This window comes from Theropithecus gelada, chromosome 1, assembly GCF_003255815.1.
Source record: "Theropithecus gelada isolate Dixy chromosome 1, Tgel_1.0, whole genome shotgun sequence".
Taxonomy (NCBI): Eukaryota; Metazoa; Chordata; class Mammalia; order Primates; family Cercopithecidae; genus Theropithecus; species Theropithecus gelada.
The window spans coordinates 38,472,145-38,499,614 of NC_037668.1; the positions used below are offsets into that span (position 1 = coordinate 38,472,145).

The following is a 27,470-nucleotide window of genomic DNA, read 5'->3' on the forward strand; positions in this document are numbered from 1 at the left end:
AGTGGCCGGATCTCAGCTCACTGCAAGCTCCGCCTCCCGGGTTCACGCCATTCTCCTGCCTCAGCCTCCCGAGTAGCTGGGACTACAGGCGCCCGCCACCTCGCCCGGCTAGTTTTTTGTATTTTTTAGTAGAGACGGGGTTTCACCGGGTTAGCCAGGATGGTCTCGATCTCCTGACCTTGTGATCCGCCCGTCTCGGCCTCCCAAAGTGCTGGGATTACAGGCTTGAGCCACCGCGCCCGGCGTTTTTTTGTATTTCTTAGTAGAGACGGGGTTTCATCGTGTTAGCCAGGATGGTCTCGATCTCCTGACCTCGTGATCCACCCGTCTCGGCCTCCCAAAGTGCTGGGATTACAGGCTTGAGCCACCGCGCCCGGCCAACTGTTTTTTTTTTAATGTGAAAGAGTGCTGTGATTTTGCTAGTCTATCAGAGATACATAATGACATACAGGCATCTACAAGAATGAAATGCTCTATTTGGGATTTCTTGAAAATTATTAAGTAATATTTGAGGGCATAATAAAAATTTTCAGCAGCGAATAGGGGTAACAATGAAAGAAGATTGACCAAGAGTTGGCAGTTGTTGAAGGTATAAGGGCAAACAGGGCTATTCTTTACACTAATCTGTCTGCTTTTATATAAGTCTGAAATTTTCCATAATACAGTTTTTAAACAGTATATACTTAGAAGATACTAAATATATACATACAGAATATGGACAGAACTGTATCTAAAATGTCTACCTATGTTGAAAAATATTTTTCCAGGACAAAGCCTTTCTTTAGTTTCTTCTCTTTTTTTTTTTGAGATGGAGTCTCACTCTTTTGCCCAGGCTGGAGTGCAGTGGCACGATCTTGGCTCACTGCAAGCTCCACCTCCCGGGTTTACACCATTCTCCTGCCTCAGCCTCGCGAGTAGCTGGGACTACAGGCACCCGCCATCATGCCTGGCTAATTTTTTGTATTTTTAGTAAAGATGGGTTTCACCATGTTAGCCAGAATGGTCACCATCTCCTGACCTCGTGATCCATCTGTCTCAGCCTCTCAAAGTGCTGTGATTCCAGGCTTGAGCCACTGTGCCTGGCCTCTTTAGTTTCTTGAAAATAATTATCATAATAGTTTCTGAGAAATAATCACTCACATAAATAAAAAAATACACCAATAAGAGATGAATGCTACCCAGCCTGACCAACACGGAGAAACCCCATCTCCACTAAAAATACAAAAATTAGCAGGGTATGGTGGCGCATGCCTGTAATCCCAGCTACTCAGGAGGCTGAGGCAGGAGAATCGCTTGAATCCAGGAGGCGGAACTTGCAGGCTTGCAGTGAGCTGAGATGGCGCCAATGCACTCCAGCCTGGGCGACAAGAGCGAAACTCCGTCTCAAAAAAAAAAAGAGATGAATGCTACCAACTGGACACCCACTTCATCTTTCCACTATCATATACTTTTTCCTTTCTCATGTATTCTCTTTTACTTTGATCTATCCTATGATTATTTTAGACAATATTATATTTTAGTAACATATAACACATAAGCAGGCACATAACACATAACATATAAGCAGGCACATATAACATATGTCAGCTTTTGCCCACTAACTCCACAAGACAAATAAATGATGATAAGGCCAAAGGTTTCCTTCTCATCCCAACTCTACCTCAAAAGAAGAAATGATCTATTCTGATTTTAATGAGGTTTCTCATTTTACAGTGCTCTCTCGTTTCCTGTAACGTGGGGTTTTTCACAGGATATTTGCTTTTTATCACAGCAACTGCTAGAAAATTAGCTTTGCGGCTGGGCACAGTGGCTCATGCCCAGCACTTTGGGAGGCTAAAGTGGGTGCATCACTTGAGGTCAGGAGTTCAAGACTAGCCTGGCCAATATGGTGAAACCTCGTCTCTACTAAAAATACAAAAATTAGCAGGGCATGGTGGTACGTGCCTGTAGTCCCAGCTACTCAGGAGGCTGGGCAGGAGAACTGCTTGAACCCAGGAAGCAAAGGTTGCAGTGAGCCAAGATCGTCCCACTGCACTCGACAGAGTGAGACTCTGTCTTAAAAAAAAGAAAAAAACAGGCCAGGCGCGGTGGCTCAAGCCTGTAATCCCAGCACTTTGGGAGGCCGAGACGGGCGGATCACGAGGGCAGGAGATCGAGACCATCCTGGCTAACAAGGTGAAACCCCGTCTCTACTAAAAAAATACAAAAAACTAGCCGGGCATGGTGGCGGGCGTTTGTAGTCCCAGCTACTCGGGAGGCTGAGGCAGGAGAATGACGTGAACCCGGGAGGCGGAGCTTGCAGTGAGGTGAGATCCGGCCACTGCACTCCAGCCTGGGCGACAGAGCGAGACTCCGTCTCAAAAAAGACAAAACAAAACAAAACAAACAAACAAACAAAAAAAAACCCCACCACCACCACCACCAAAAAGGAAAATTAGCTTTGCAAAGGCATGACATCATCAAAAGGAATGTAACTTTACCTAAGGTCAAAACTGTCAACTAGTTCAAGAAGCAGTTTGTGTGGCACCTGAAAGATGCCAAGATTGCTGGTTCCTTGAAAATTTAAGATATCCTGTGATGCCGAGAACTGCTGATTCACCTGGGGCTCCCTGGCACAGTTTAGGAGCCAAGGCTTTAAATGATGCATAAATAAACACAAGAATCTCAATCCCAATTGTATTTATTTATTTTATTTTTATTTTTTTAAGATAGAGTCTTGCTCTGTCACCCAGGCTGGAATACAATGGCACGATCTTGGCTCACTGCAACCTTCACCTCCCAGGTTCAAGCAATTCTGTCTCAGCCTCCCAAGTAGCTGGGATTACAGGCACACGCCACCACACCCAGCTAATTTTTGTATTTTTAGTAGAGACGGGGTTTCACCATATTGGTCAGGCTGGTTTCGAACTCCTGACCCTTGGGTGATCCACTTGCCTCAGCCTCCCAAAGTGCTGGGATTACAGGCGTGAGCCACCATGCCCAGCTTCAATCCCAATTTTAAACAAACACTGCTTATTTCAATAACAGTATTTCAAATATAAAATACACAATTTTTATAGCAATACTGTATATATAAAATATATGGGAAAAAATGTAGGCTTTTAGTGGAAAGTTGTCAGATTTAATTTGCTACCCTATTACCCACAGACACAGAAATCATAAAATTATAAATATACACTGACTATACACAGCCAGTCACGTGCAAGGTTGCAGTACCTGCTTACTCTCTCTTAGAAGATCATAATTAGTGTTTTTCCTTTTCTTTTGAGACGGAGTCTCACTCTGTCATCCAGGCTGGAGTGCAGTGGCATAATCGCAGCTCATTACAGCCTTGATCTCCTGGGCTCCATCAATCCTCCCACCTCAGCTCCCCAAGTAGCCGGGACTACAGGCGTGTGCCACCATGCCCAGCTAATTTTCATGGTTTTTTTGTTGTTGTTTTTTTCTGTAGAGACAGGATCTCAGTATGTTGCCCAGGCTGGTCTCGAACCCCTGGGCTCAAGCAATCCTCATGCCTCAGCCTCCCAAAGCGCTGGGATTATAGACGTGAGCAGCTTGCCCAGCCCTAATAGTGCATTTTCAATTCACTCACCTGATTCAACTTCCAGTGGAATTCTGCAGGTCTGTATTTCTTCTCCTCAGAAGGATCCTGACGGAGGAGGAAGATCAGCCGGCACCCATGGACGTAGAGCGAGTAGTGGTGCCGATTCATATCTGCAAAGGCAGTTTCTACAGGTAAATTGCCAACTAAAGACCCAAAGGAGAAATAAAAGCTGTTTCTTGAATGGATTTTGAAGACACAATTTCATCTGCATAAATGAACTCTTCAGCTGAGCCAAGACGGAGCTTAGAAACAAATACACCCGGGCTTTCCTGAGAAGCGGAGCCTGTGATCACCATGGACCCCACTGAGCAACAACAGCAAATATCCAAACGCCCAGGCCGTGGCCCTCGGGGACGTGCCCCAGGCACACAGCACAGCACATGGCCTACGAGCACCAGGCCTGGCATCGGGCCCTGGGAAAGGAGAGGGAGTCCACTGCCGGCATCCACCCCACTGGACACTGGGGCCCGGCATCGCTTGCAGAGCTATTACCCTACCTGTTTTATCAGAACTGCAAAGAATCGTCTCCTTCTTCCTGCCAAAAGGCCCGTGTCTCATCCACACAGAGATGGTGAATGGCTCTTTGGGGTTGACCGACACGATGCCATCCGGGATCCTCACTGCCTGGGTGCCATTGAACTCAAACACCTGGTCGCTGTCGTGGCCATTGTCGGTGGGGAGGCCCACAGTCCAGTTCAGGGAGCCACTTGGAGATGGCAGCAGCTCGGCAGTGCCCGCGGCTGCACCTGAAGCCACAGTGCTCAGTGAAACTCACGTGAGGAGCCAGAGGTCCCGTGCACCTCAAGCCCCCAGGCACATGCTTGTCTTACACTTAGGCAACCTGCTGGTTCGAGTTTACTTTCTTTTTTTTTTCTTTCGAGACAGAGTCTTGCTCCGTCACCCAGGCTGGAGTACAGTGGCGCAATCTTGGTTCACTGCATCCTCCACCTCCAGGGTTCAAGCGATTCTCCTGCCTCAGCCTCCCAAGTAGCTGGGATTACAGGCACGCACCACTACGCCTGGCTAATTTTTGCATTTTCAGTAGAGCCGGAGTTTCACCATGTTGACCAGGCTGGTCTTGAACTCCTGACCCCGTGATCCGCCCACCTCGGCCTCCCGAAGTGCTGGGATTACAGGCGTGAGCCACCACACTTGGCCCTTTCAGTTTACTTCTCTTCAAAAATCAGGGTTTTAAATTACAAAAATAAAAGTAACAACCATGGATTTGTATAAGGAAGGGAAAGGGCCAGGCATGGTAGCTCACGCCTGTAATCCCAGCACTTTGGGAGGCCAAGGCAGGCGGATCACAAGGTCAGGAGATCAAGACCATCCTGGCTAACATGGTGAAACACCGTCTCTACTAAAAATACAAAAAATCAGCTGGGTGTGGTGGCGGGTGCCTGTAGTCCCACTTACTCGGGAGGCTGAGGCAGGAGAATGGCGTGAACCTGGGAGGTGGAGCTTGCAGTGAGCCGAGATCCTGCCCCTGCACTCCAGCCTGGGCAACAGAGTAAGAATCCACCTCAAAAAAAAAAAAAAAAGGAAAGGAAAGGAAGCATTTCTGGTAATCTGATCCAAATTATACCATTTTAGTATAAACACCCAGTCCTCCTTTGATAAATATACCCAAAAATGATGTGTTTTCTTAGAAAAATGGGAGTCCTGGCCAGGTATGGTGGCTCACACCTGTAACCCCAGCACTTTGGGAGGCCAAGGCACACAGATTGCTTGAGCCCAGGAGTTGCAGATCAGCCTGGACAACATGGCGAAACCCCACACAAAAAAAACCAACACAAAAAACACAAAAATTAGCCAAGTGTGGTGGTGTGTCCTTGTAGTCTCAGCTATTCGGGAGGCTGAGGTGGGAGGATCACTTGAGCCCAGGAGGTTGAGGCTGCAGTGAACTGTGATTGTGCCACCACACTCCAGCCTGGGCGAGTGCAACCCTGTCTCAAAATATACATAAACAAATAAAATAAAAGTGGAGTCCTGCTATGTATGTGCATAATATGTGTATATTCCTAGTAATATTCTTCTATCATGTAATTTAAAATATCTGAATAGCATTTCTTTCTTTCTTTTTTTTTTTTTTTTTGAGACAGGGTCTCCTCTGTCGCTCAGGCTGCAGTGCAGTGGTGCAGTGTTGGTTTAAATGCAGCCTCGACCTCCCGAGCTCAAGCAATCCTCCCACCTTAGCCTCCAAAGTAGCTGGGACCACAGGCGCATGCCACCACGCCCAGCTAATTTTTGTGTTTTTTGTAGAGATGGGGTTTCGCCATGTTGCCCAGGCTAGTCTCCAACTACTGGGGTCAAGCAATCCACCCGCCTCAGACTCCCAAAGTGCTGGGATTATAGGTGTGAGCCACCACGCCTGGCCTGAATAGCATTTCATTGTACAGATACAGCACCACTTACTGACCGGCCTCCCAGCTGGGCACTGAGGCTGTCCCTAACCTTTTCCTATTAAACCTCACCTGCATGCACAGCTTTGTGTGTCTCCATGATTATTCCCTTAAAATAAATTCCTAGAAATGAAATTACTAAGTCAAAGAACACAAAAAATGTTTTCCAACTGTTCTTATGTATTGCCACATTCAAATAAAAAAAAAATTTTTTTTGTCCACAGGAAAAGATTTTGCAAGCTCCTTCTTGACTACGCTATTACTCGGAGCAGCAGGCCTTGGCTGGACCAGCCTGGTCTTTTAGAGAGTAACAGAAGACCTTGGTCCAAATCTTAGCTCCTGAGGCTAGGCGTGCTGGCTTGCGCCTGTAATCCCAGAACTTTGGGAGGCTGAGAAGGGCAGATCGACTGAGGTCAAGAGTTCAAGACCAGCCTGGCCATCATGGGGAAACTCTGTCTCTACAAAACTACAAAAATTAGCCAGGCATGATGGCAGATGCCTGTAATTCCAGCTCCTTGGGAGGCTGAGGTGGGAGAATCACTTTAACACGGGAAGTGGAGGTTGCAGTGAGCCAAGATAGCACCATTGCATTCCAGCCTGGGCGACAGCGAGACTCTGTCTAAAAAAAAAAAGAAACCACACACACACACACTAAAACCTCAGCTCCTGAATATGTGGCCTTGAGCAAGCTACTTAACCTGCTTTAGTCTCAATTGTTTAATTCCTCTATAACAAGGTCAATACCCACCTACTCTGTAGGCTTGCTGGAAAGACTACGCTAAAACACACATAGAAGTACCTGGCGTAAGGCCAGGCATGGTGGCTCATGCTTGTAATCCCAGCACTTTGGGAGGCCGAGGTGGGTGGATCACTTGAGGTCAGGAGTTGGAGACCAGCCTGGCCAACATGGTAAAACCCCATCTCTACTAAAAATGCAAAAAGTAGCCGGGCATGATGGTGGTTGCCTGTAATCCCAGCTACTTGGGAGGCTGACGCGGGAGAATCACTTGAACCCGGGAGGCAGAGGTTGCAGTGAGCCAAGATTGCACTATTGCACTCCAGCCTGGGCGACAGAGGGAGACTCTGTCTCAAAGAAAAAAGAAAAAAAGAAGAAAAAAAAAAGTGCCTGGTATATAGTAAGCACTCAAATTCTTTCTATTCTTCCTAACTTTATTCTGCTGAAAAAAAATTCGCTTAATACCATGAAATGAGAAACAGAATAAATTTCATACACTATAATTACATGCATGGTTTAAAACAGAAAATGTGCCAGACCTCCTGACTTATATATATTGAGGTGACAATTACGAATAGTTGGATTCGGAGTTGCCACACCCCAGTATACTCATATACTTCCAGTTTATGAAAACGGTGCTTCATTTAGTGGGATTTATCACCAGCCAACTACATGCTCTTCCCTCAGCATCTTCCATGACAGCCATCCATACCTCACTTCTTCTTCATTTAGATAAGCCATAAGCCAGAAAAATATCCATAGCCGACAGTAAAGAGAGAGACCTAGCCTTCTGGTGGGTCTCCCAGTAATTCTGTCTCTCAATTTCTCCACACAATATTGTAATATAGAAAGTCTATGAAGATTCTAAGTTAGATGTGGCTATCTTTAGTTTTGATTTTCTAGTTCATGTTTGTCAAAAGCTATCATATTACTTATATGTTTCCTTCCGTTCTTTTTGAGACAGGTTCTCACTCTGTCATCCAGGCTGGAATGCGGTGGTGTGATCTTGGCTCACTGCAACGTCCACCTCCTGGGCTCAAGTGATCCTTCTCCCTCAGCCTCCCAAGTAGTTGGGACTACAGGCGTGCACCACCACGCCTGGCTAGTTTTTGTATTTTTTTGCAGAGACAGGGTTTCGCCATATTGCCCAGGCTGGTCTCGAACTCCTGAGCTCAAGCAGTCTATCCGCCTCAGCCTCCCGAAGTGCTAAGATTACAGGCATGAGCCCCCGCACCCTGGCCTTTTTCTTCAGTGTGTGAGTAAACATCTCATTTCATGTAAAACTCACTCCATGTATTCCTATAGAAGCCCTTTTTGGATGATTCTCAATGTATGTTGGAGAAATACTTCCTTCAAATCAGTGGTTCTTTTTTTAAAACAGGGTCTCGCTCTATTGCCCAGGCTGGAGTGCAATGGTGCCATCACGGCTCACTGAAGCCTCAACCTCCCGGATTCAGGTGATCCTCCCACCTCAGCCTGCCAAGTAGCTGGAACTGCAGGTGCATGCCAACATCCCCAGTTAATTTTTCAATTTTTTTGTAGAGATGGGGTCTCGCTGTATTGCCCAGGCTGGTCTCAAACTCCTGGGCTCAAGTGACCTTCCCACCTCGGCCTCCTAAAGTGCTGGAATTACAGGCATAAGCCACCATACCTGGCCACCAGTGGTTCTTAAAATGCACATATACACAACATATTCAATAGATGTTTGAACATATTCAAAGCCCATCCAGTATTAAAACTAGCCAGCAAGGCAGCAAAGTTCATTTCAGAAATGTAGATCCTCTATCACAGTTTATAATTAGGAACACAACACACACAAGTATTTCCAGTTGTAAAGGTCCCTCCCACCTCACCGAAGCCAGCCGGATGCAGGAACGCCTGGTCTCCTTACCACAGAGCCGGTGGAGGGACTTCTCCGAGTAGGTGTCTCGGTCGCAGCCTTTCCCTATGTGGCTGGTTTCTAGCTCCACTGTGGCCTGTACTGAGGCAACTGGCTCATCACATGTCTCCAGGTGGATATTTGGAAAGACGGCCAACGCGCCTGTGCCCGGCTCATACTCAATCCTATTGTTCCATCCTGCATTGGTCCACAGATCAGCAGGGGAGGAGAGAAGGAAAACACACACTTTAGGTTGCTGCAGCGTATCAGTTTTATGAACAGATGTGGCCGGGCGTGGCGGCTCATGCCTGTAATCCCAGCACTTTGGGAGGCCAAGGGGGGGCGGATCACAAGGTCAGGAGATCGAGACCATCCTGGCCAACACGGTGAAATCCTGTCTCTACTAAAAATACAAAAAATTAGCCGGACGTGGTGGCGGGCACCTGTAGTCCCAGCTACTCGGGAGGCTGAGGCAGGAGAATGGCGGGAACCCAGGAGGTGGAGCTTTCAGTGAGCTGAGATCGCGCCACTGCACTCCAGCCTGGTGACAGAGCAAGACTCCATCTCAAAAAAAAAAAAAAAGGAACAGATATGAGCGCAGGGGAGAGAATGAGACTCACCTTGCCACCCAGGGGCACAGGTGGGCTTAACGCTAATCTTCACCAAAACATCTTCTGTGGCTCTTTTCTTCCCACAGTCATAGGCAGTGACGGTCAGCTTATACTGATGTTCTTTCCCGTAGTTTAACTTCTCTGTGTTTTTTATATAACCTTACAGGGGGCAAAAACAACAGTGAGAAGCAAAACCCACGCTGGTTATACTTTTGTTGTCCTAGGCGGAAAGATAAAATGCATACACTTTAAGCCCTGTAAGTACTCAGCCAAAAATAAACATATGCTTGTGATGCTTAACCCGCAACCTGTCCTCCCTGAGTCTGAACACACACGAAATCCACCCTGAAGAGTTTCAACAGAAGAGACGGAGCCACACAACTCGGTCTCCACTTACTCTCCCAGTGTTATGTTGGGCTTTCCATTAAGATTTAACTGTCTCCATACATTAAGAGAATTAAAAAGACAAAATAATTCAAGTACCTCAAGTATTAAATACAAGATCACTGATCAAACATTTACTTTATTAAAAGAAAGAGATTTCCTACCCCCACCCGCTTAGAACAGAAGCCTGCTTTTTGAATGTGAGTACAGATCTCTGGAAAGTGTTTGCAATGTCCATAATTCCATCAAAGATTCTGGACTGTGCATTAATTAACAATGCAAATGTCATATTATTTTTTATTTTTGGAGCAGGGTCTCACTCTGTTGCCCAGGCTGGAGTGCAGTGGCCCAGTCTCGGCTCACTGCAACCTCTGCCTCCTGGGTTCAAGTGATTCTTCCACCTCAGCCTCCCAAGTAGCTGGGACTACAGGTGTGTGCCTGCAGTCCCAGCTACTAGTGAGGCTGTGGCAGGAGGATCCCTTGAGCCCAGAAGGTCAAGGTTACAGTGAGCAATGATTGCACCACTACATTCCAGCCTGGGTGACAGAGCAAGACCTTCTTTCAAAAAGAAAAAGAAAAAAGATATGGCAGGACATTCTAACTTAATGGAGAACATGGCCAGGCATGGTGGCTCACGCATGTAATCCCAGCACTTTGGAAGGCCAAGGTGGGCAGATCACCTGAGGTCAGGACTTCAAGACCAGCCTGGCCAATATGGTGAAACCCCGTCTCTACTAAAAATACAAAAAAAAAAAAAAGTTAGCTGGGTGTGGTGGCGGGCACCTGTAATCCCAGCTACTCGAGAGGCTGAGGCAGGAGAATCACTTGAACCCAGGAGGCAGAGGTTGTAGTGAGCTGAGATTGTGCCACTGCACTCTAGCCTGGGGAACGCAGTGAGACTATGTCTCCAAAAATACCACAAAAACAAAAACAAAAAACTTAATGAAGAACAGAAAATGAGAAACTAAATGTAAAGGTCAGTCTCATACAGATGCATGTGGATTGAAAGTTAAGAAGATTAAAAAAATAAAGCCATGTCAGGTGGGAGGATTTTTATTTGATTTTGGTGGGAAAGCGAAAAAACAGGAGAACACAGGACTTTCAGGTTCCAGAGAAGAAGCTGTCAGGGGACAAAGTAGGAACTTAAATGTTTTTACAATTAAAAGCGAAAGCACACCAGGTTAGGTCTCCCGTTTGTGAGTTTCGTGGAGTTCTGACAAAGCACAGAAGCTGGGGTGTAAAGTCAGTGGGGTTGGCAGGGACTGTCTACCCAGCTAAGGAAAGCGCACTCCTCCGTTCTTACCATCTTTGTCGACAGTAAAGGGCACGTCTGGAGTGATGATTTCGTAGCTGCAAATCTGGCTGAACTGAGGGGAGCAGTCGGCATCCATGGCCTCCACCCTCAAAATGCTGTCGTACTGCTTCCCCTCGACCACCGTGGCTTTGTAGGACTTCTCCTTGAACACGGGCGCGTACTCATTCACGTCGTTCACCTGAATGTGGACAGTTGCTCTGGATGGAGGGAGGGAGAAAAATATGGTTGTTTTGCTTGTTTTCGGTGTCAGTGTGTGTGTGTTTACCCAAAAGATACCAATTCTGCCTTACTTTAAAATTTCCTGTTTCTGATACCTTGTTTCATGAATTTCATATGATGAAGTCAAAAATTAAACCAAGCTATTCACTGCTTTTCATTCAGTGTGGAGATAACAGAAAGTTAAAAGAGGGATTTGGGTCGGTTCTTCCATATCCTAAGAATAAAGCAAAAAAGCAATCATCTAAAATAAAAGAGTCTTGGGTGTTTTTTTTGACAACATGGGACAGGACAGACAGAAGGGAGATAAACAATACCAGACGTCTGTTTGTTCTCCAATTTTAAAGTTGAAACATATTTTGTCGCAAAATCCAGAAAAAAATAGAGCCAAGGGAAGAAGGGGTATGAAACAGAGAAAGCATAAAATGGTCTGATTCTGAGAGTTCAAACGAATTCTGTCCTACTTCTAGGGAATAGGCTACAGACCATGGCATCACCTGGTCTGATTCAACAAATGGAAGAGCTCAGGAGGGGCAGGCCCTTGCCACCTGCCAATACCCCAGCTCAGTTACCAAGAAAATTAGGGTGCCGTCAGAGCTGGCTACAAATAAAGAAAACTGTAGGTTTCAAGGGCTAATGGTCAGGGCATGCTTCTGAATCAGACAAGGACTTTGGTCAAAATATGACCTTTGCAAGGGAAACAATAACATTACGCTGTGGAAAGAGGAGTAACTCACTGGGGTGCTGCGCCCTCTGCTCACCACGAGCCTCCTCATCCCAATGCCGGCGGTCTGACCCTCACAATGGGTTATGTGACCCATCTCACCCACATACCCTTCTTTAGTAGATGTGCTAAGGAGACACTGAGACTCAAGGTCAGGCATGGTGGCTCACACCTATCCCAGCACTTTGGGAGGCCGAGGCGGGAGGGTCACCAGAGGTCAGAGTTCAAGACCAGCCTGGCCACCATGGTGAAACCCCGTCTCTACCAAAAATACAAAATTTAGCCGGGTGTGGTGGCATGTGCCTGTAATCCCAGCTACTTGGGAGGCTGAGGCACGAAAATCGCTTGAACCCTGGAGGTGGAGGTTGCAGTGAGCTGAGTGAGATTGTGCCACTGCACTCCGGCCTGGGTGACAGAGCAAGACTCTGCCTCAAAAAAAAAAAAAAAAAAAAGTAAAGAAAACAAAAGAAACAGACTCAACAAAATTAAATTTGCACAATGCCAAAGGGCTAGCAAGTGGTGGAGAAAAGACTAGAGCTTACAATCTAATTGTAGACGCTTGACTTGAGAACACCAGTGGTCTCCAACCTTTTTGGCACCAAGGATTAGTTTCATGGAAGGCAATTTCTCCACAGATCGGGGTGGGAGGATGGTTTGGAGATGAAACTGCCCCACCTCAGATCATCAGGCAGTCGATTCTTGTAAGAAGCATGCAACCTAGATCCCTCACATGCACAGTTCACAATCGGGTTCGCACTCCTATGAGAACCTGATGCCACTGCTGATCTGACAGGAGGTGGAGCTCGGGCAGTAGTGCTCACTCGCTCACATGCTGCTGACCTCCTGCTGTGTGGGCCAGTTCCTAACCAGCCACGGACCAGTACTGGCCCACGTCCGGGGGTATGGCGACCCCTGTTCTATGTTGTCTTGTCCAAGGCCCTGTTACACCTGCAGTTCCTAATGGGCAGGAGGTGGAGCAACACACTCAGGACTGTGGCAGCAAGCCAGCCTACTTCCACCAGCAGTGACTAATTTTTTTTTTTTTTTTTTTTGAGATGGAGTTTCACTCTTTTTGCCCAGGCTGGAGTGCAATGGTGTGATCTCAGCTCACGGCAACCTCCACCTCCCAGGTTCAAGTGATTCTCCTGCCTCAGTCTCCAGAGAAGCATGGACTACAGTCACGTGCCACCACATCCAGTTAATTTTGTATTTTTAGTAGAGACAGGGTTTCTCCATGTTGGCCAGGCTGGTCATGAACTCCTGACCTCACGTGAAAATCACCTCAGGTGATCTGCCTGCCTCGGCCTCCCAAAGTGCTGGGATTACAGGCATGAGCCACCGTGCCTGGCCAATTTTTTTTGTTGTTGTTTTTTAGGGACAGGGTCTCACTCTGACACTCAGGCTGGAGTGCAGTGGCACAATCATGGCTCACTGCATCCTCAACCTCCTGGGCTCAGGCAATCCTCCTGCCTTAGCCTCCCAAGTAGCTGAGACCACAGGCATGCGACACCATACCTGGCTAACTGCTTATGTTTTGTAGAGACAGCATCTTCTACATTGTCTAGGCTGGTCTCAAACTCCTGGTCTCAAGTGATCCTCCCACCTCAGCCTCCCAAAGTGCTGGGATTATGGGTGTGAGCCACTGCGCCTGGCCAACAATGATTAAGTTTACGCCCTTAGGAATTACAGCAAAAGGTAAATATGACAACAAAATAAACTTCCTAAGGGAGACGCAGATTTTTTGAATTTTTAACGTAGCGCCTTTATTTCTTTAATAGAGTATTTGGTGTGATAAAATTATTTACTCATTCATTAAAAACCTAGGACAGGTGCGGTGGCTCATGCCTGTAATCCCAGCACTTTGGGAGGCCGAGGCAGGCAGATGATGAGGTCAGGAGTTTGAGACCAGCCTGGCCAACATGGTGAAACCCTTCTCTACTAAAAATACAAAATTAGCCAGGCGTGGTGGCAGGCACCTGTAATCCCAGACTGAGGCAGGAAAATTGCTTGAAACCAGAAGGCGGAGGTTGCAATGAGATGAGATCTTGCCACTAAACTCCAGCTGGGTGAAATGGCGAAACTCCATCTGAAAAACGAAAAATAAAAGGCCAGGCACGGCTCACATCTAAAATTCCAGCACTTTAGGAGGCCCAGGATGGCGGATCACCTGAGGTCAGGAGTTCAAAACCAGCCTGACCAACATGGAGAAACCCCATCTCTCCTAAAAATACAAAATTAGCTGGGTGTGGTGGCATATGCCTGTAATCCCAGCTATGCAGGAGGCTGAGGCAGGAGAATCGCTTGAACCTGGGAGGCGGAGGTTGCGGCGAGCCAAGATCATGCCATTGCACTCCCGCCTAGGCAACAGGAGCAAAACTCCATCTCAAAAAACAAACAAACAAAAAAACCCCCCAAAACCTAATATGCCTAATGTGAGCGAGGCTCTTGCTAGAAGCTGTATACAAGGGTAGACAGACATGATTCCTGCCCTCCAAGAGTTTACAATCTAATTGTGGATACTTGAGAACTATCTTCTGCCTACTTCAAAAACACAGTCTTGGGGAGCAGGCAAGTAGTCACTACTATTTTCGTTCTGCACACACACTTCTACTCGGTGGGTTACTTTCACTCTTTGTCCAGCTTGCTTACTTATGAGACTTCTTCACGTTGGCGCCATCAGGTCCCTTTCCACAATCATAGGCCTGGATGGTGAACGAGTAGTCTTTCTGTAGCTCACAGTCCAGTTTCTCTTTGGAGCGAATGACTCCCTCCCCAGTGGATTTATCCACTACCACTGCATCAAAGGGGACATTCTGCCCGTGAATTTTAAATCCACAAATCTCACCTAGGGAGTCAAAGCAGAACAGGTTAGAATTCCTACCACGTTGATCCTCTGCACCTTGCCCTCCTCCCCCCACTCTCCACCCACAAAGAAAATAAATGACAACAATTCGGCAGCCAGGGGTTTGGAGGGTCCGTGGACAAAGCAGGGGCACTGTGCTTTAAACATGGGAAGTTCTGGGGCTTTAGTAAGATGAAGCAGATTCTGGCTTTCCAAGCAACTTGTTTACTTTGCATCCATTCATGCAGGAATACAAAAGAGAGAGAGAAGAAAATATAGACAGGCATTCCACAGGAGCACTTAGATAGCTCGAGGGTAAAAGGAGTCTCATTAGCACACAGCCAGGCCTGAGAACACCAGCGCTGCCCCAGCTCCTGGGAGGGCTGGCAGCCGGTTTGATTTGGACCAGAGAGAAGCTAAAACGCAGTTATGTGTTGAGAGAGGAGGAAGCGTGAGATATAGGATCAGCACCATAATTACAGAAATTCTGTCAAAAAAAAAAAAAAAAATCTAAGGAAACAAGTCTTCCTGTGCAATGAGCCTGGCTAAAATTAGGGAATCAAAACAAACTACTCAATGAGAAAGGTAGAAATACCAACTCGTCAGGCATCCATTTCAACAGCTATTTTATCATCCACAATTCAGACACAGTTTCTATTATGGGAGGGACTGGCTAGACTTGCCTTTGTTTCGGACTTTATCCTATCAAACCTGAAAAAGACACCAGCCTGGGAACTTCTCTGCATCTAAATTGGCTCACAAGCTTAATTAGGAGTTAAAAAGCTATGTTTCCATTCTTGTCCATGGGAGAACAGTATAAATGTTTTGATGTCTATGTAAAACTCCACAAAACGTATTTCACATGAAAATAAGACTGCACTCCTTCCACAATTCCAACTAATAGAAAATTGTCACGAAGCAAATCTCTGAAGTTCGATTAAACAAAAATGTACAGTATTATCCATACAGTTCAAATGGATGTCTGATTTCCAGATATTTCTAACCAAGGGTCTGGTTACATACAATTTCCATCAATATACTTTAAAATAGAAACAAAGTAGGAGAATAAATAAGGATAAAAGAGCATGACAGTTTCTTCTGTTTAAGGGCTGATTCCCAATTTTATAAACAAAGTTAGTGGGTTAATATTCATAAGAGGGGAAGAAAGAACCCTTTATCACCTTCTTTGGTGACTGTCACCTCAAAACTCTCTAAAGGGAGAAAAGATAAACCCATGTCAGTAATACAGGAAAGAATGAAGACGGAATAATAAGGAAAAAAGTCAAAGGTGCACAAATTACACAGAAAAGCTTGACACATTATTCAACAATAAGCTCACTGACTGGCTTCTAGGACTGCTACAGCGAAACCTAATCTTCAGGAACAAAATGTCACTTTGAATCCAACTTACCATGAACTACTGCATAATTCTGAAGTTATTAATTTAGGGATGAAATACTCCTAAATGAAGTGTCCTAACACCCTAGGTGTCATTAGGATTTTTCTTTTAATGAACACTCTAGTGACAAACCATGAATAAGTACATCTATTTGTTATTTTACAGTTTTCAGATGTTCATTTCCAACCTAAATTCTCTCAGCTAGATTCGGTAACATTCAACTCACCAGTAGATTTAATGAAACAAAAATTTGAGCAAAACGTTTTGTTTTTGTTTTTTGTTTTTTTTTGAGATGGAGTCTTGCTCAGTCACCCAGGCTGGAGTGCAGTGGCACAATCTCGGATCACTGCAAGCTCCGCCTCCCGGGTTCACACCATTCTCCTGCCTCAGCCTCCTGAGTAGCTGGGACTACAGGCGACTGCCACCACGCCCAGCTAAATTTTTTTTGTATTTTTAGTAGAGACGGGGTTTCACCATGTTAGCCAGGATGGTCTCGATCTCCTGACCTCGTGATCCACCCGCCTCGGCCTCCCAAAGTGCTGGGATTACAGGCGTGAGCCACCGTGCCCGGCCGGAGCAAAAGGTTTTAACCCTTTGTTCTTGAACTGAAAAAAATAACAATGTTTTTCTAATCCAAAGTACCCAACCAAGGCAACAAATATAAACCCCTCTGCTAATGGAACATCTGCTTAAATGTGAATGGAAACCAGATTCGAAACGAACGGTAGAGATGCTACAATGGTCATTGCTTTTATTACATGAAAGCTCTGTTCTACTAAGTCAATATACATGTTGCTTATAAACCCTTTACTATGGAGGAGTGGAAATGTGAACAGGTCAGGAATTCTGCTGCCCCTCAACACAGTGGGCCCTCACAGGTGGCACCTTCTCTCCCCCAAAGGTAACATGGCCTGAATTCCCTTGCTTTGGTAATAATTCTACCATTTATTTCCCCCGCAGTGTTGTTTCATTTTGCTTGGTTTTAAGGTTTTAAAAATGGTATCACGTGGCATGTAGTTTTTCTGACTCGCTTTTCTTTTCTTTTCTTTTTTTTGAGAGAGTCTCACTCTGTTGCCCAGGCTGCAGTACAGTGGTGGCATCTCAGCTCACTGCAACCTCAGATCCCCGGGTTCAAGTGATTCTCATGTCTCAGCCTCCCAAGCAGCTGGGATTACAGGCGCCTGCCACCAAGCCCAGCTAATTTTTGTATTTTTAGTAGAGATGGGATTTCACCATACTGGCCAGGCTGGTCTTGAACTCCTGATCTCACATGATCCACCCGCCTTGGCCTCCCAAAGTGCTAGGATTATAGGCGTGAGCCACCACGCCTGGCTGCGACTTGCTTTTTCATGCAACTTAGTGTATCTAAGATTCATTCATCCCTGCTGGTATAGGTAGCTATATAGTTTATTCATTTTCACTACTACATAACAGTGAGAATCCACATGTCAAAACATGTAACGTGCTTAAAACATTGCGGGGCGGAAAGAGAGCACTTAACAAATGTTTGCTATTATTACCATCATTTTCCATTGTGTGAAAATGCCATCAGTTGCTTTTGCTGTTTAAAAACAATGGTGTCATGATTATTTCTGTCCCTGCTTGCTGCCCCACGTGTAGAAGAGCCTCTGTACGCCTGTGCTTCACATCAAACGATGTGAAGAATCCAGTTCCTCAGTTACACTGGCTGGTTCTCAAGGGTCCAGTAGCCACATGTGGCTGGTGGCTGCTGCAAGGAGACAGTGGACGCAGAGCACTCCCCTTGGCACAGCAGGTCCGCTGGACAGAGCTGTTTTGAATTAGGGGTCTGTAAACTGTCATTTCCAAAAAGTCCAACCTGTTCCTGATTTTGAACAGCTCACACGCTAAAAACAATTTTTACCTTTTAACACAGAACTTCATAACATGAGAAAATTACATGAATTTCAAATACAGTTTTTCTTTTTTTTTTTTTTTTTTGAGATGGAGTCTTGCTCTGTTGCCCAGGCTGGAGTGCAGTGGCACGATCTCGGCTCACTGCAAGCTCCACCTCCCGTGTTCATGCCATTCTCTCACCTCAGCCTCCCGAGTAGCTGGGATTACAGGTGCCCGCCACCATGCCTGGCTAATTTTTTTGTTTTTGTATTTTCAGTAGAGACAGGGTTTCACCATGTTAGCCAGGATGGTCTTGATCTCCTGACCTTGTGATCCACCCACCTCTGCCTCCCAAAGTGCTGAGATTACAGGCGTGAGCCACCAGCCCAGCCTCAAATACAGTTTCTATAAATACATTTTACTGGAACACAGACATGCTCATTTGTTTAATGTATGGTCTCTGCTTTCACACTGCAAGGGCAGAGGTTGTTGCAGAGTTACATCATTGCGAAAGAGATCCGAGGGGCCCCAAAGCTTAAAATAGTCCTATCTAGTTCTTCACAGAAAAGATTTGCTCATCTCTGCTCTACAGACACACCCATGAGTAACCTGCCCGGTACCAGACGTGTCCAAATGTTTTCCAGGATGTGCTAATTCACAATATTACATGTTTTGATGCATATTAACATTGCATAATACATTTTAAAGTAATTTAGGTTGCCCAGCTTTAATTCAGATAAAACTTCAGTTTCTGACTTGGAGTTGACTGTTCTGCAGAGAAAATGGTGAGGCAGTTCCACATCATCTGAATTGACATTAATGACGGTGATTGTGGTGTGCTTTCCTGACACAGGTCTCTCCATAGGTAAGTGCAGATTTCCTCCTTGTTGGTTGTTTTAGAGACAGGGTTTCCCTCTGTTGCCCAGGCTGGAATGCAATGGTACAAACCTAGCCCTCAGAATACTCAATATTCTGAGTATTAACATTAGCTACTTTAATGAGTTCCACCAAAGGGATATGGTGCCTCAAATTCACCAGTACTTATTAAATTGCTAGTCAGGCTGGGTCCTTTAACTACAAGGACTTAAGAAAACAACTCACCAGGTTGGTAGTTCGAGGCGGCAGGTGCAGTGTGGGCTTTGCAAAACTCAGGCAGACCTGGGTCTTCTGCACCAGCCTTGCAACCGAGCCCATCACTGCAGGGCCTGCTGAGCCATCTTCAGAGTCAGCCCTACGCCCACCTTAAGTGGCCATCTGTGCATTCAACCTAAAACTCTACTTTTAATAAGGAAGACGGATCGGACTGGAGCAAGGCAGGGGCGACTGAACAAGTTACAGCTACCAGAGTACCTCTGATGAGATACAATGACGGCAGAACTAGGCGCTGTCCCAAGGAGACATTTAAGGGATTTTTAGGGGAATAGATAGGACCTCCACCTCCTGAATTCAAGCGATTCTCCCACCTCAGCCTCCCGAGCAGCTGGGACCACCAGTGCATGCCACCCATTCCCAGATTTATTTTTATTATTATTATTATTATTTTTTTTTTTTTTTGGTAGAGGCGGGGTTTTACCATGTTGCCCAGGCTGGTCTTGAACTCCTGAGCTCAAGCGATCCACCTGCCTCAGCCTCCCTCAGTGCTGGGATTACAGGCATAAGCCACCACGCCCGCCCCAGTTCACAGTAGTTAAATGCATGCTATGGCATCATCACATATGAAGGTGTAGCTCCACCCCTCGCTATCCTACACTCAGCCTCTCTCAACCTCAAACAACCTCATCCGTTGCAGGGAAGGACCTCTCAGAATCGCCTCTCACATCCCAGTTCCTTCCTGCCCTGCTCCCTCCCACTCAATTCAGCTGGCTCTGCTGGGCAAATCTACCTAAAACCCTGCTTTTACCAAGCTGAAAACACCCAACCAGGTTTCCCAGACAACCTCTCTAGCTAGGATCGCCTAGGAATGGGCCAAATCCTTCCCAGGCTCTTTCCCCAAACCTTCATTCCCCTGAGATCATCTAAAATGGTCAAAAGGAACTTAAGATTGAGGCTGGGCACGGTGGCTCACGCCTGTAATCCCAACACTTTGGGAGGCCGAGGCAGGCGGATCACAAGGTCAGGTGATCAAGACCATCCTGGCTAATGTGAAACCCCATCTCTACTAAAAAAAAAAAAAAAAAAATTAGCTGGGCGTGGTGGTGAGCTCCTGTAGTCCCAGCTACTCGGGAAGCTGAGGCAGGAGAATGGCGTGAACCCGGGAGGCGGAGCTTGCAGTGAGCCAAGATCACATCACTGCACTCCAGCCTGGGCGACTGAGCAAGACTTCGTCTCAAAAAAAAAAAAAAAAAAAAAGAAATTTGAGAGGCAGGCCTGGTAACTTACACTTGTAATCCCAGCACTTTGGGAGGCTAAGGCAGTGGATCACCTGAGGTCAGGAGTTCGAGACCAGCCTGACCAACAAGGTGAAATCCTGTCTCTACCAAAAATACAAAAATTAGCCGGGCGTGGTGGCATGTGCCTGTGGTCCCACCTACCTGGGAGCCTAAGGTGGGACAATCACCTGGGCCTGGGATGTTAAGGCTGTAGTGAGCCATGATCATGCCACTGCACTCCAGCCTCTGTACTCTGGGGAACAGAGCGAGACCATGTCTAAAAATAAAAAAAATTTAAAAAAAATTGTTTTAAAGGGATTTTAAAGCGAAACATAAAAATATGAAAAATGCATGAACACAACAAAGTCTAGATTTGACTTCTGGATATCCAAAGTCACGTGCGGGGTTCTCAGCTGACAGCACTTTGCCCTTACGTTCCTCATCTGTGCCTTTGAGAAACCCCAGCTTCAGGCTGGCCTTGCTGTTCTTTCAAAGTCTTCTTCCTAACCTGAGGATGGCCTCTCCTACACGTCTCCCAGCTCTCAGGGGACCCTGCCCTTATATTGCAAGTGTTTCCTTCACTCCTTACATATAACAGCTAAGGTTCTCTGATTGTAAGCAACAGAAATCCTTTCTAGGTAACTTAGCAAAAGGAAACTGATTGGAAAACTATCGGGAACTCATGGAACTGACTGTAGGCCAGAGAAAGGGACTTGGAAACGGTGGAAGCCAACGCGGCTGGAGACCAGGAAATAGGAACCACAACAGTCCCACTGCAAAACAACCTGGACAGACAGACCCGAACCGTAACTATTCTTAGCATCACTGGCGCTCCACTCACCATTCAAACTTCGGAGAGGGGCATCTGTTCAGCCTAGTTCACACTGTCCACATACTTGGCTGGGGGAGGTGGGGTAACAGGTTGTGGACCCACTGATCTGTGCCCAATGGGAAAGGGATCAGGGGGCTGTAAAGAAGAGAAAATGGGCTGGGCGTGGTGGCCCACACCTGTAATTCCAGCACTTTGGGAGGCTGAGGTGGGTGGATCATCTGAGGTCAGGAGTTCGAGACCAGCCTGGCCAATATGGTAAGACCCCGTCCCTACTAAAAATACAAAAATTAGCTGGACATGGTGGCAGGCGCCTGTAATTCCAGCTACTCAGGAGGCTGAGGCACGAGAATCGCTTGAACCTGGGAGGCACAGGTTGCAGTGAGCCGAAATCATGCCACTGTACTCCAACCTGGGCGACAGTGAGATTTCATCTCAAAAAAAAAAAAAGAAAAAGAAAATGGACACTTGCTGAGTAGCAACTATCCACTTCTCTCTGCTCCACTTGACCTTGGTGCCCACATTCAATGGCTGGGTGTCCGGCCTGTCCCTGATGTTTGGTGACCTCTGGCTTCCTTGCTTACCAGTCCAGGCTAATTTCTGGAACAAGCTCATACGTGTCTCTAATCAGTAGAGTTTTTCAGGGTACCCTTTTTTTTTCCCGAGACACAGTCTCGCTGTGTCACCTAGGCTGCAGTGCAGTGGCACAACCTTGGCTCACTGCAACCTCCACCTCCTGCATTCAAGTGATTCTTGTGCCTCAGCCTCCCAAGTAGCTGGGACTACAGGCGTGTACCACCATGCCAGGCTAATTTTTGTATTTTTAGTAGAGACAGGGTTTTGCCATGTTGGCCAGGCTGGTCTCAAACTCCTGACCTCAAGTGATCCCCTCGCCTTGGCCTCCCAAAGTGCTGGGAATACAGGTGCGAACCACTGCGCCCAGCCTAGGGTACCTTAAATACACATAACAATAACCACACACAGACTCCAAGAGTTATGCTCTCACAAGTTCCTCACGGACTACCATAGTGGCTCTCAAATTCTAGTGTGTCAAAAATGGTCTGGGAAGCTTGTTAAAAATGTGGTTTCCAAGCTCCATCCATAGAAATTCTGACTTGGTGGTTCTAGGGACAGAGCCCAGTGATCTGTATTTTGAGCAAGCACTGCCAGATGACTCCAACGCAGACAGTCTATAGACTTAGGAAGGTGGCCCATCGGGGGTTTGCAAACCTAGCTGGCTGGTATGGATTTCTCAGGCGCCACTCCTGGAGGTACAGACTAGGCGACCGAGCATGGAGCTCAGGAACCTGCCCTCTACACCAGGGCCCCAGGTGATCCGGGCATAGCACTGGAAAACCCCATGCATCCATTCAGCCTAGCAAATGGAAATCATGTGGACTCAAGTTGACTTCCAATACTGCGCTCCTCCACACCCCACGCCACACAAGCTGACCTGGTAACCTACCCTGGGAGGCCTCTCCAGTTCCTACCTCTGCTCCCACCTTTCCCCTCCCTTCACTGCCTGTGCAAACTCCACCCACCCTTTACAGGGCTCGAGCCCTGCCTAACGAACCACTTCTGGGCTGTCTCAGTCCATTCAGTGTTGCTGCAAAGGAAGACTTGAGGCTGGGTAAGTTATAAAGAAGAAAGGTTTCTTTGGCTCATACTTCTGATGGCTGGGAAGTTCAAGGTTGGACATCTGCATCTGGCGAGGACCTCAGGCTACTTCTACTCACAGCGGAAGGCTGTGCAGAAATCACACAGTGAGGGAGAAAGAGAGAAAGAGAGAGAGAGAGAGGGATGGGGGAGGAGGAGGAGGAGCAACCACAGGCTCTTTTTAGCAACCAGCTCTTGCGGGAACTAAAAGAATGAGAATTCACCCACTGTCCCCCACTCCAACACCTCACCCCATAGCCAGGGACACCATTAATCTATTCATGAAGGATTCACCCGCTGTGACCCCAACACCTCCCATGAGGCCCATCTCTAACACTGGGATAAAGTTTCAAGTAGGGGCACCATGGCTCACGCCTGTAATCCCAACACTTTGGGAGGCCGAGGCAGGTGGATCACTTGAGGTCAGGGGTTCAAGGCCAGCCTAGGTAACATGCTGAAACCCTGCCTCTACTAAAAATACAAAAATTAGCCAGGTGTGCTAGTGCAGGCCTGTAATCCCAGCTACTCGGAAGGCTGAGGTGGGAGAATCGCTTGATTTTCTGAGGCAGAGGTTGCAGTGAGCTGAGATCCCACCGCTGCATTCCAGCCTAGGTGATGAAGTGAAGTTCCATCTTTTAAAAAAAAAAAAAAAAAAGGCCAGGTGCGGTGGCTCACACCTGTAATCTCAGCACTTTGGGAGGCCGAGGCGGGCGGATCACGAGGTCAGGAGATCAAGACCTTCCTGGCTAACACGGTGAAACCCCATCTCTACTAAAAATACAAAAATTAGCTGGGCATGGTGGCGGGCGACTGTGGTGCCAGCTACTTGGGAGGCTGAGGCAGGAGAATGGCATGAACCCAGGAGGCGGAGCTTGCAGAGAGCCGAGATTGTGCCACTGCACTCCAGCCTGGGTGACAGAGCAAGACACTGTCTCAAAAACAAAAAAAAAAAAATTGGCCTGGTGTGGTGGCTCAAGCCTGTAATCCTAGCACTTCAGGAGGCCGAGGCAGGGGGGATCTTGAGGTCAAGAGTTTGAGACCAGCCTGGCCAACATGGTAAAACCCTGTCTCTACTAAAAATACAAAAATTAGCTGAAATCGCTTGAACCCGGGAGGCGGGGACTCCATCTCAAAAAAAGAAAAAAAAAAAGGAGGCCGCGTGCTGTTGCTCCACCTATATTCCCAGCACTCTGGGAGAATGAGGCAGGTGGATCACCTGAGGTCAGTTGTTTACGACCAGCCTGGCCAACATGGCGAAACCCTTTCTCTACTAAAAATACAATAATTAGCCGGGCATGGTGGCGGGCGCCTGTAATCCCAGCTCCCAGCTACTTGGGAGGTTGAGGCAGGAGAATCACTTGAACCTGGGAGGCGGAGGTTGCAGTGAGCCGAGATCGCACCACTGCACTCTAGCCTGGGTGACAGAGTGCGACTGTCTCAAAACAAAACAAAACAAAAAAAAGGCAATTTCATGCAGGTCAAACAACTCACTGCTGCAAACACAAGGTCAGCTCAGTTACACGTGCTAAAAAAGCAAAACTGGGCAGTGAAACGCAGCAGTGAACCCCACTGGCCACGCTCAGAGCACGTGAATCACATTCATAACGAAGAATACAGACAAGAGTTTCACAGGAGTCCTGGGTGGGCTCTGACTATCGATGAAAACAAAGTTCCCATTCTTGCCCTGAAACTTCTTTTGGATTCTATTTGTATCATTATGGTTCAACCAATCTTGTAAAACATCCATACTTAATCTGGGAAGGCAGGGAAGAGATTGCTAGACCACCACCACCTCCTAGAAGGAGGAGCTCTGAAGAGGAAGCAGGGAGAGGAGGCACGGCTTCTGCCAAGAACAGAACACATCATCTTCAAGGCCCCAACCCTATGGCCCACACACGAGGCTCAAGCTTGTAACTCTCCATGAAATATATAAAATTTTTTAAAAAAGGCCGGGCACAGTGGCTCACACCTGTAATCCCAGCACTTTAGGGAGGCCAAGGTGGAGGATCACTTGAGGCCTGGAGTTCGAGACCAGCCTGGCCAACATGGTGAAACCCCGTCTCTACTAAAAATACAAAAAATTAGCTGGCCTGTGGTGGTGCACGCCTGTAATCCCAGCTACTCGGGAGGCTGAGGAATGAGAATTGCTTGAACCTGGAAGGCAGAGGTTGCAGTGAGCCGAGATCATGCCACTGCACTCCAGCCTGGGCGACAGAGCCAGACCCTATCTCCAAATAAATAAATAAATAATAAAACGCAAAAACTGTTTTCTGACCTGTGACTACTCAGGCTTTCAGCAGATTAAGGAGAAGGAGGAGAACTAGAAACCGAATCATTTAAATTTCCTAAAACACTTGACAAATACCAAGACTCTGTACCTGAATTTCACCCCAAGGAAACAATCCAGGCGAGACTGGATCTTCATCGTGAATGTCTGATTAGTGATGACTTACAAGGAGCTTCAGCGACTAAGCTCCCAGCATTGCACATGCATTCATTTCAGAGCTCTGACAAGTGAACTCCTATGGCTACCCACACACACACACACGCCTTGTAGTGGGATCACACGATGAACCGGAATGTTCACACAGTGAGCTGGGCCCCGAGGTGGCTCTGTCATTTACGAGCTGTGTGATCCTGGGCAGACTCATCTCCTCCCTCTACAAATATCTATGGAGTGACTGTGCCCCAGGCACTGACGGAGGTTTTGGGGATAAAGTGGGGAACAAAGTAGCTTCTCCTGCTGTCACGCAGCTGGCAGACACGCTGAGCCTTGTTCCTCACCTGGAGGACAGGGGCAGTGGGCATGTCTACTGCATAAGACTGGGGAAGAGGCCGGGCGCTGTGGCTCATGCCTGTAATCCCAGCACTTTGGGAAGCCGAGGCGGGCGGATTGCTTGAGCTCAGGAGTTCGCGACCAGCCTGGGGAGCACGGTGAAACCCTGTCTCTACTAAAAAATACAAAAAGTTAGCCAGGCATGGTGGCGTGCACTTGTAGTCCCAGCTACTCCGGAGGCTGAGGCAGGAGAATTTCTTGAACCCAGGAGGCAGAGGTTGCAGTGAGCCGAGATCGCGCCACTGCACTCCAGCCTGGGCAACAGAGCAAGACTCCGTCTCAAAAACAAACTGCTGAAAAGAATCCAAGAAAGTAACCCACACCGGGCCCTCAGAGCAACCTCTGCCACCCTGCAGGCACTCAGTAAACATTAGATGCCGCCACCACCACCACCACCACCCTCCTCCTCAACATGGTGTGAAATTAAACTCTACGTCATCACCCAAATCAATCTAAGATGAAAATAAGGCTCCAGGTCTAGCCTCTCTCTTATCCAAAAAATACTTAAGAAACTCTGTAAGAAAATGCAACACTATAATGACTTTTGTAGAAAGATGAGAAAATATTTCTCACAAAATGTTAAGTGAAAAAATATTTTAAAAAGATTCTATTATTAGTAATAACAGCAGCAGCAAACACTGTAGGTAGTAATTACTGTACCAGGCACGGTTTAAAGCTCTTCACATGTATGAATAAAGAAGCTAACATTCCCCCAACCAATGAGGTCTGTGATGTAATGAAGTCTGTGACACTGTATCCTTTTAGAAATGATGAAACACAGGCAAAGAAAGGGTAAGTAATTTGCCTAAGGCCACACAGCCAAGAAGTAGAAGAGCTACGATTCACTCACTGGTCGGTCAGTTCTAGGGTCTCTGCTCCTGACCTCCCTGCTCAGTCTCATAGCATCCTGTTCTGTGCTGGGTGGCACCATGGGGGCAGGATTCTGTGTTGGGTGGCACCAAAGCAACAGAAGAGGGAGGGAGGGAGGAAGAAACAAAGGGAGAAAGTAAAGGAGGGAGGGAAAGAGGGAGGGAGGGAAGGAGGAAGACAGGCAGGGAGGGAGGGAGGGAGGAAAAGGGGGAAGGAGGGAAGAAGGGAGTGAAGGGGGAACAGAAGGAGAGAGGGATGAAGGGAAGGAAGGAGGGAAGGAGGAAAAGAGGAAGGAAAGGACAGAAAGAGGGAGGGTGGGAAAAAGGGAGGGGGAGAGGCAGGGAGAGAGGAAGGAAAGGACAGATGGAGGGAGGGAGGGAGGGAAGGAGGGAAGGAGAGAGAGAGGAAGGAAAGGACGGATGGAGGGAGGGAGGGAGGGAAGGAGGGAAGGAGAGAGAGAGGAAGGAAAGGACAGACGGAGGGAAGGAGGGAAGGAGGAAGGGAAGGAGGGAAGGAGGGAGGGAGGGAAGGAGGGAAGGAGGGAAGGAGGAAGGGAAGGAGGGAAGGAGGAATAAGGCAGCAGGTCAGGTGCTCCCTTCCCTCCATGCAGCTGCCCACTCCTCCAGCACAGGGACAGCACCCCACACTTCACTCAAAGGGATCAGCTGCACTCCTGTGTGTATACTAAAGGACCGAAAACCTATGTCCACACAAACACCTGTACAGGAATGTTCACAGCAGCATGACCCATAATAGCCAAAAAGTAGAAGCAAACCAAATGTCCATCAGTAGATGAACAGAGAAACAAAATGTAGTCTATTCATAGAATGGAATAATATCCAGCAATAAAAAAGTAACGAGAGGCTGCTAGGCACCTAACACAGGTAAACTGTGAAATCATCATGCTGGAAGTGAGACGCCCATCACAAAAAGCCACAGTACAT

At 47.2% G+C, this 27,470-nt stretch overlaps 1 protein-coding gene across 3 annotated transcripts in view; it reads right to left on the minus strand.

The window, feature by feature from the left end:
• CLSTN1 (calsyntenin 1) overlaps nucleotides 1–27,470 on the minus strand; it is a 97,007-nt gene that overhangs the window by 13,785 nt on the left and 55,752 nt on the right. For 2 of the 3 annotated variants that reach the window (XM_025401045.1, XM_025401025.1), the window contains exons 3-9: nucleotides 15,895–15,924; nucleotides 14,521–14,716; nucleotides 10,920–11,128; nucleotides 9,242–9,391; nucleotides 8,634–8,819; nucleotides 4,102–4,350; nucleotides 3,593–3,714 (exon numbers count right to left, since the gene is read on the minus strand). In XM_025401045.1, the coding sequence (XP_025256830.1) occupies nucleotides 3,593–3,714; nucleotides 4,102–4,350; nucleotides 8,634–8,819; nucleotides 9,242–9,391; nucleotides 10,920–11,128; nucleotides 14,521–14,716; nucleotides 15,895–15,924 (1,142 nt within the window). The remainder of the gene's footprint in view (nucleotides 1–3,592; nucleotides 3,715–4,101; nucleotides 4,351–8,633; nucleotides 8,820–9,241; nucleotides 9,392–10,919; nucleotides 11,129–14,520; nucleotides 14,717–15,894; nucleotides 15,925–27,470) is intronic. The other variant, XM_025401034.1, reaches the window with a different exon arrangement.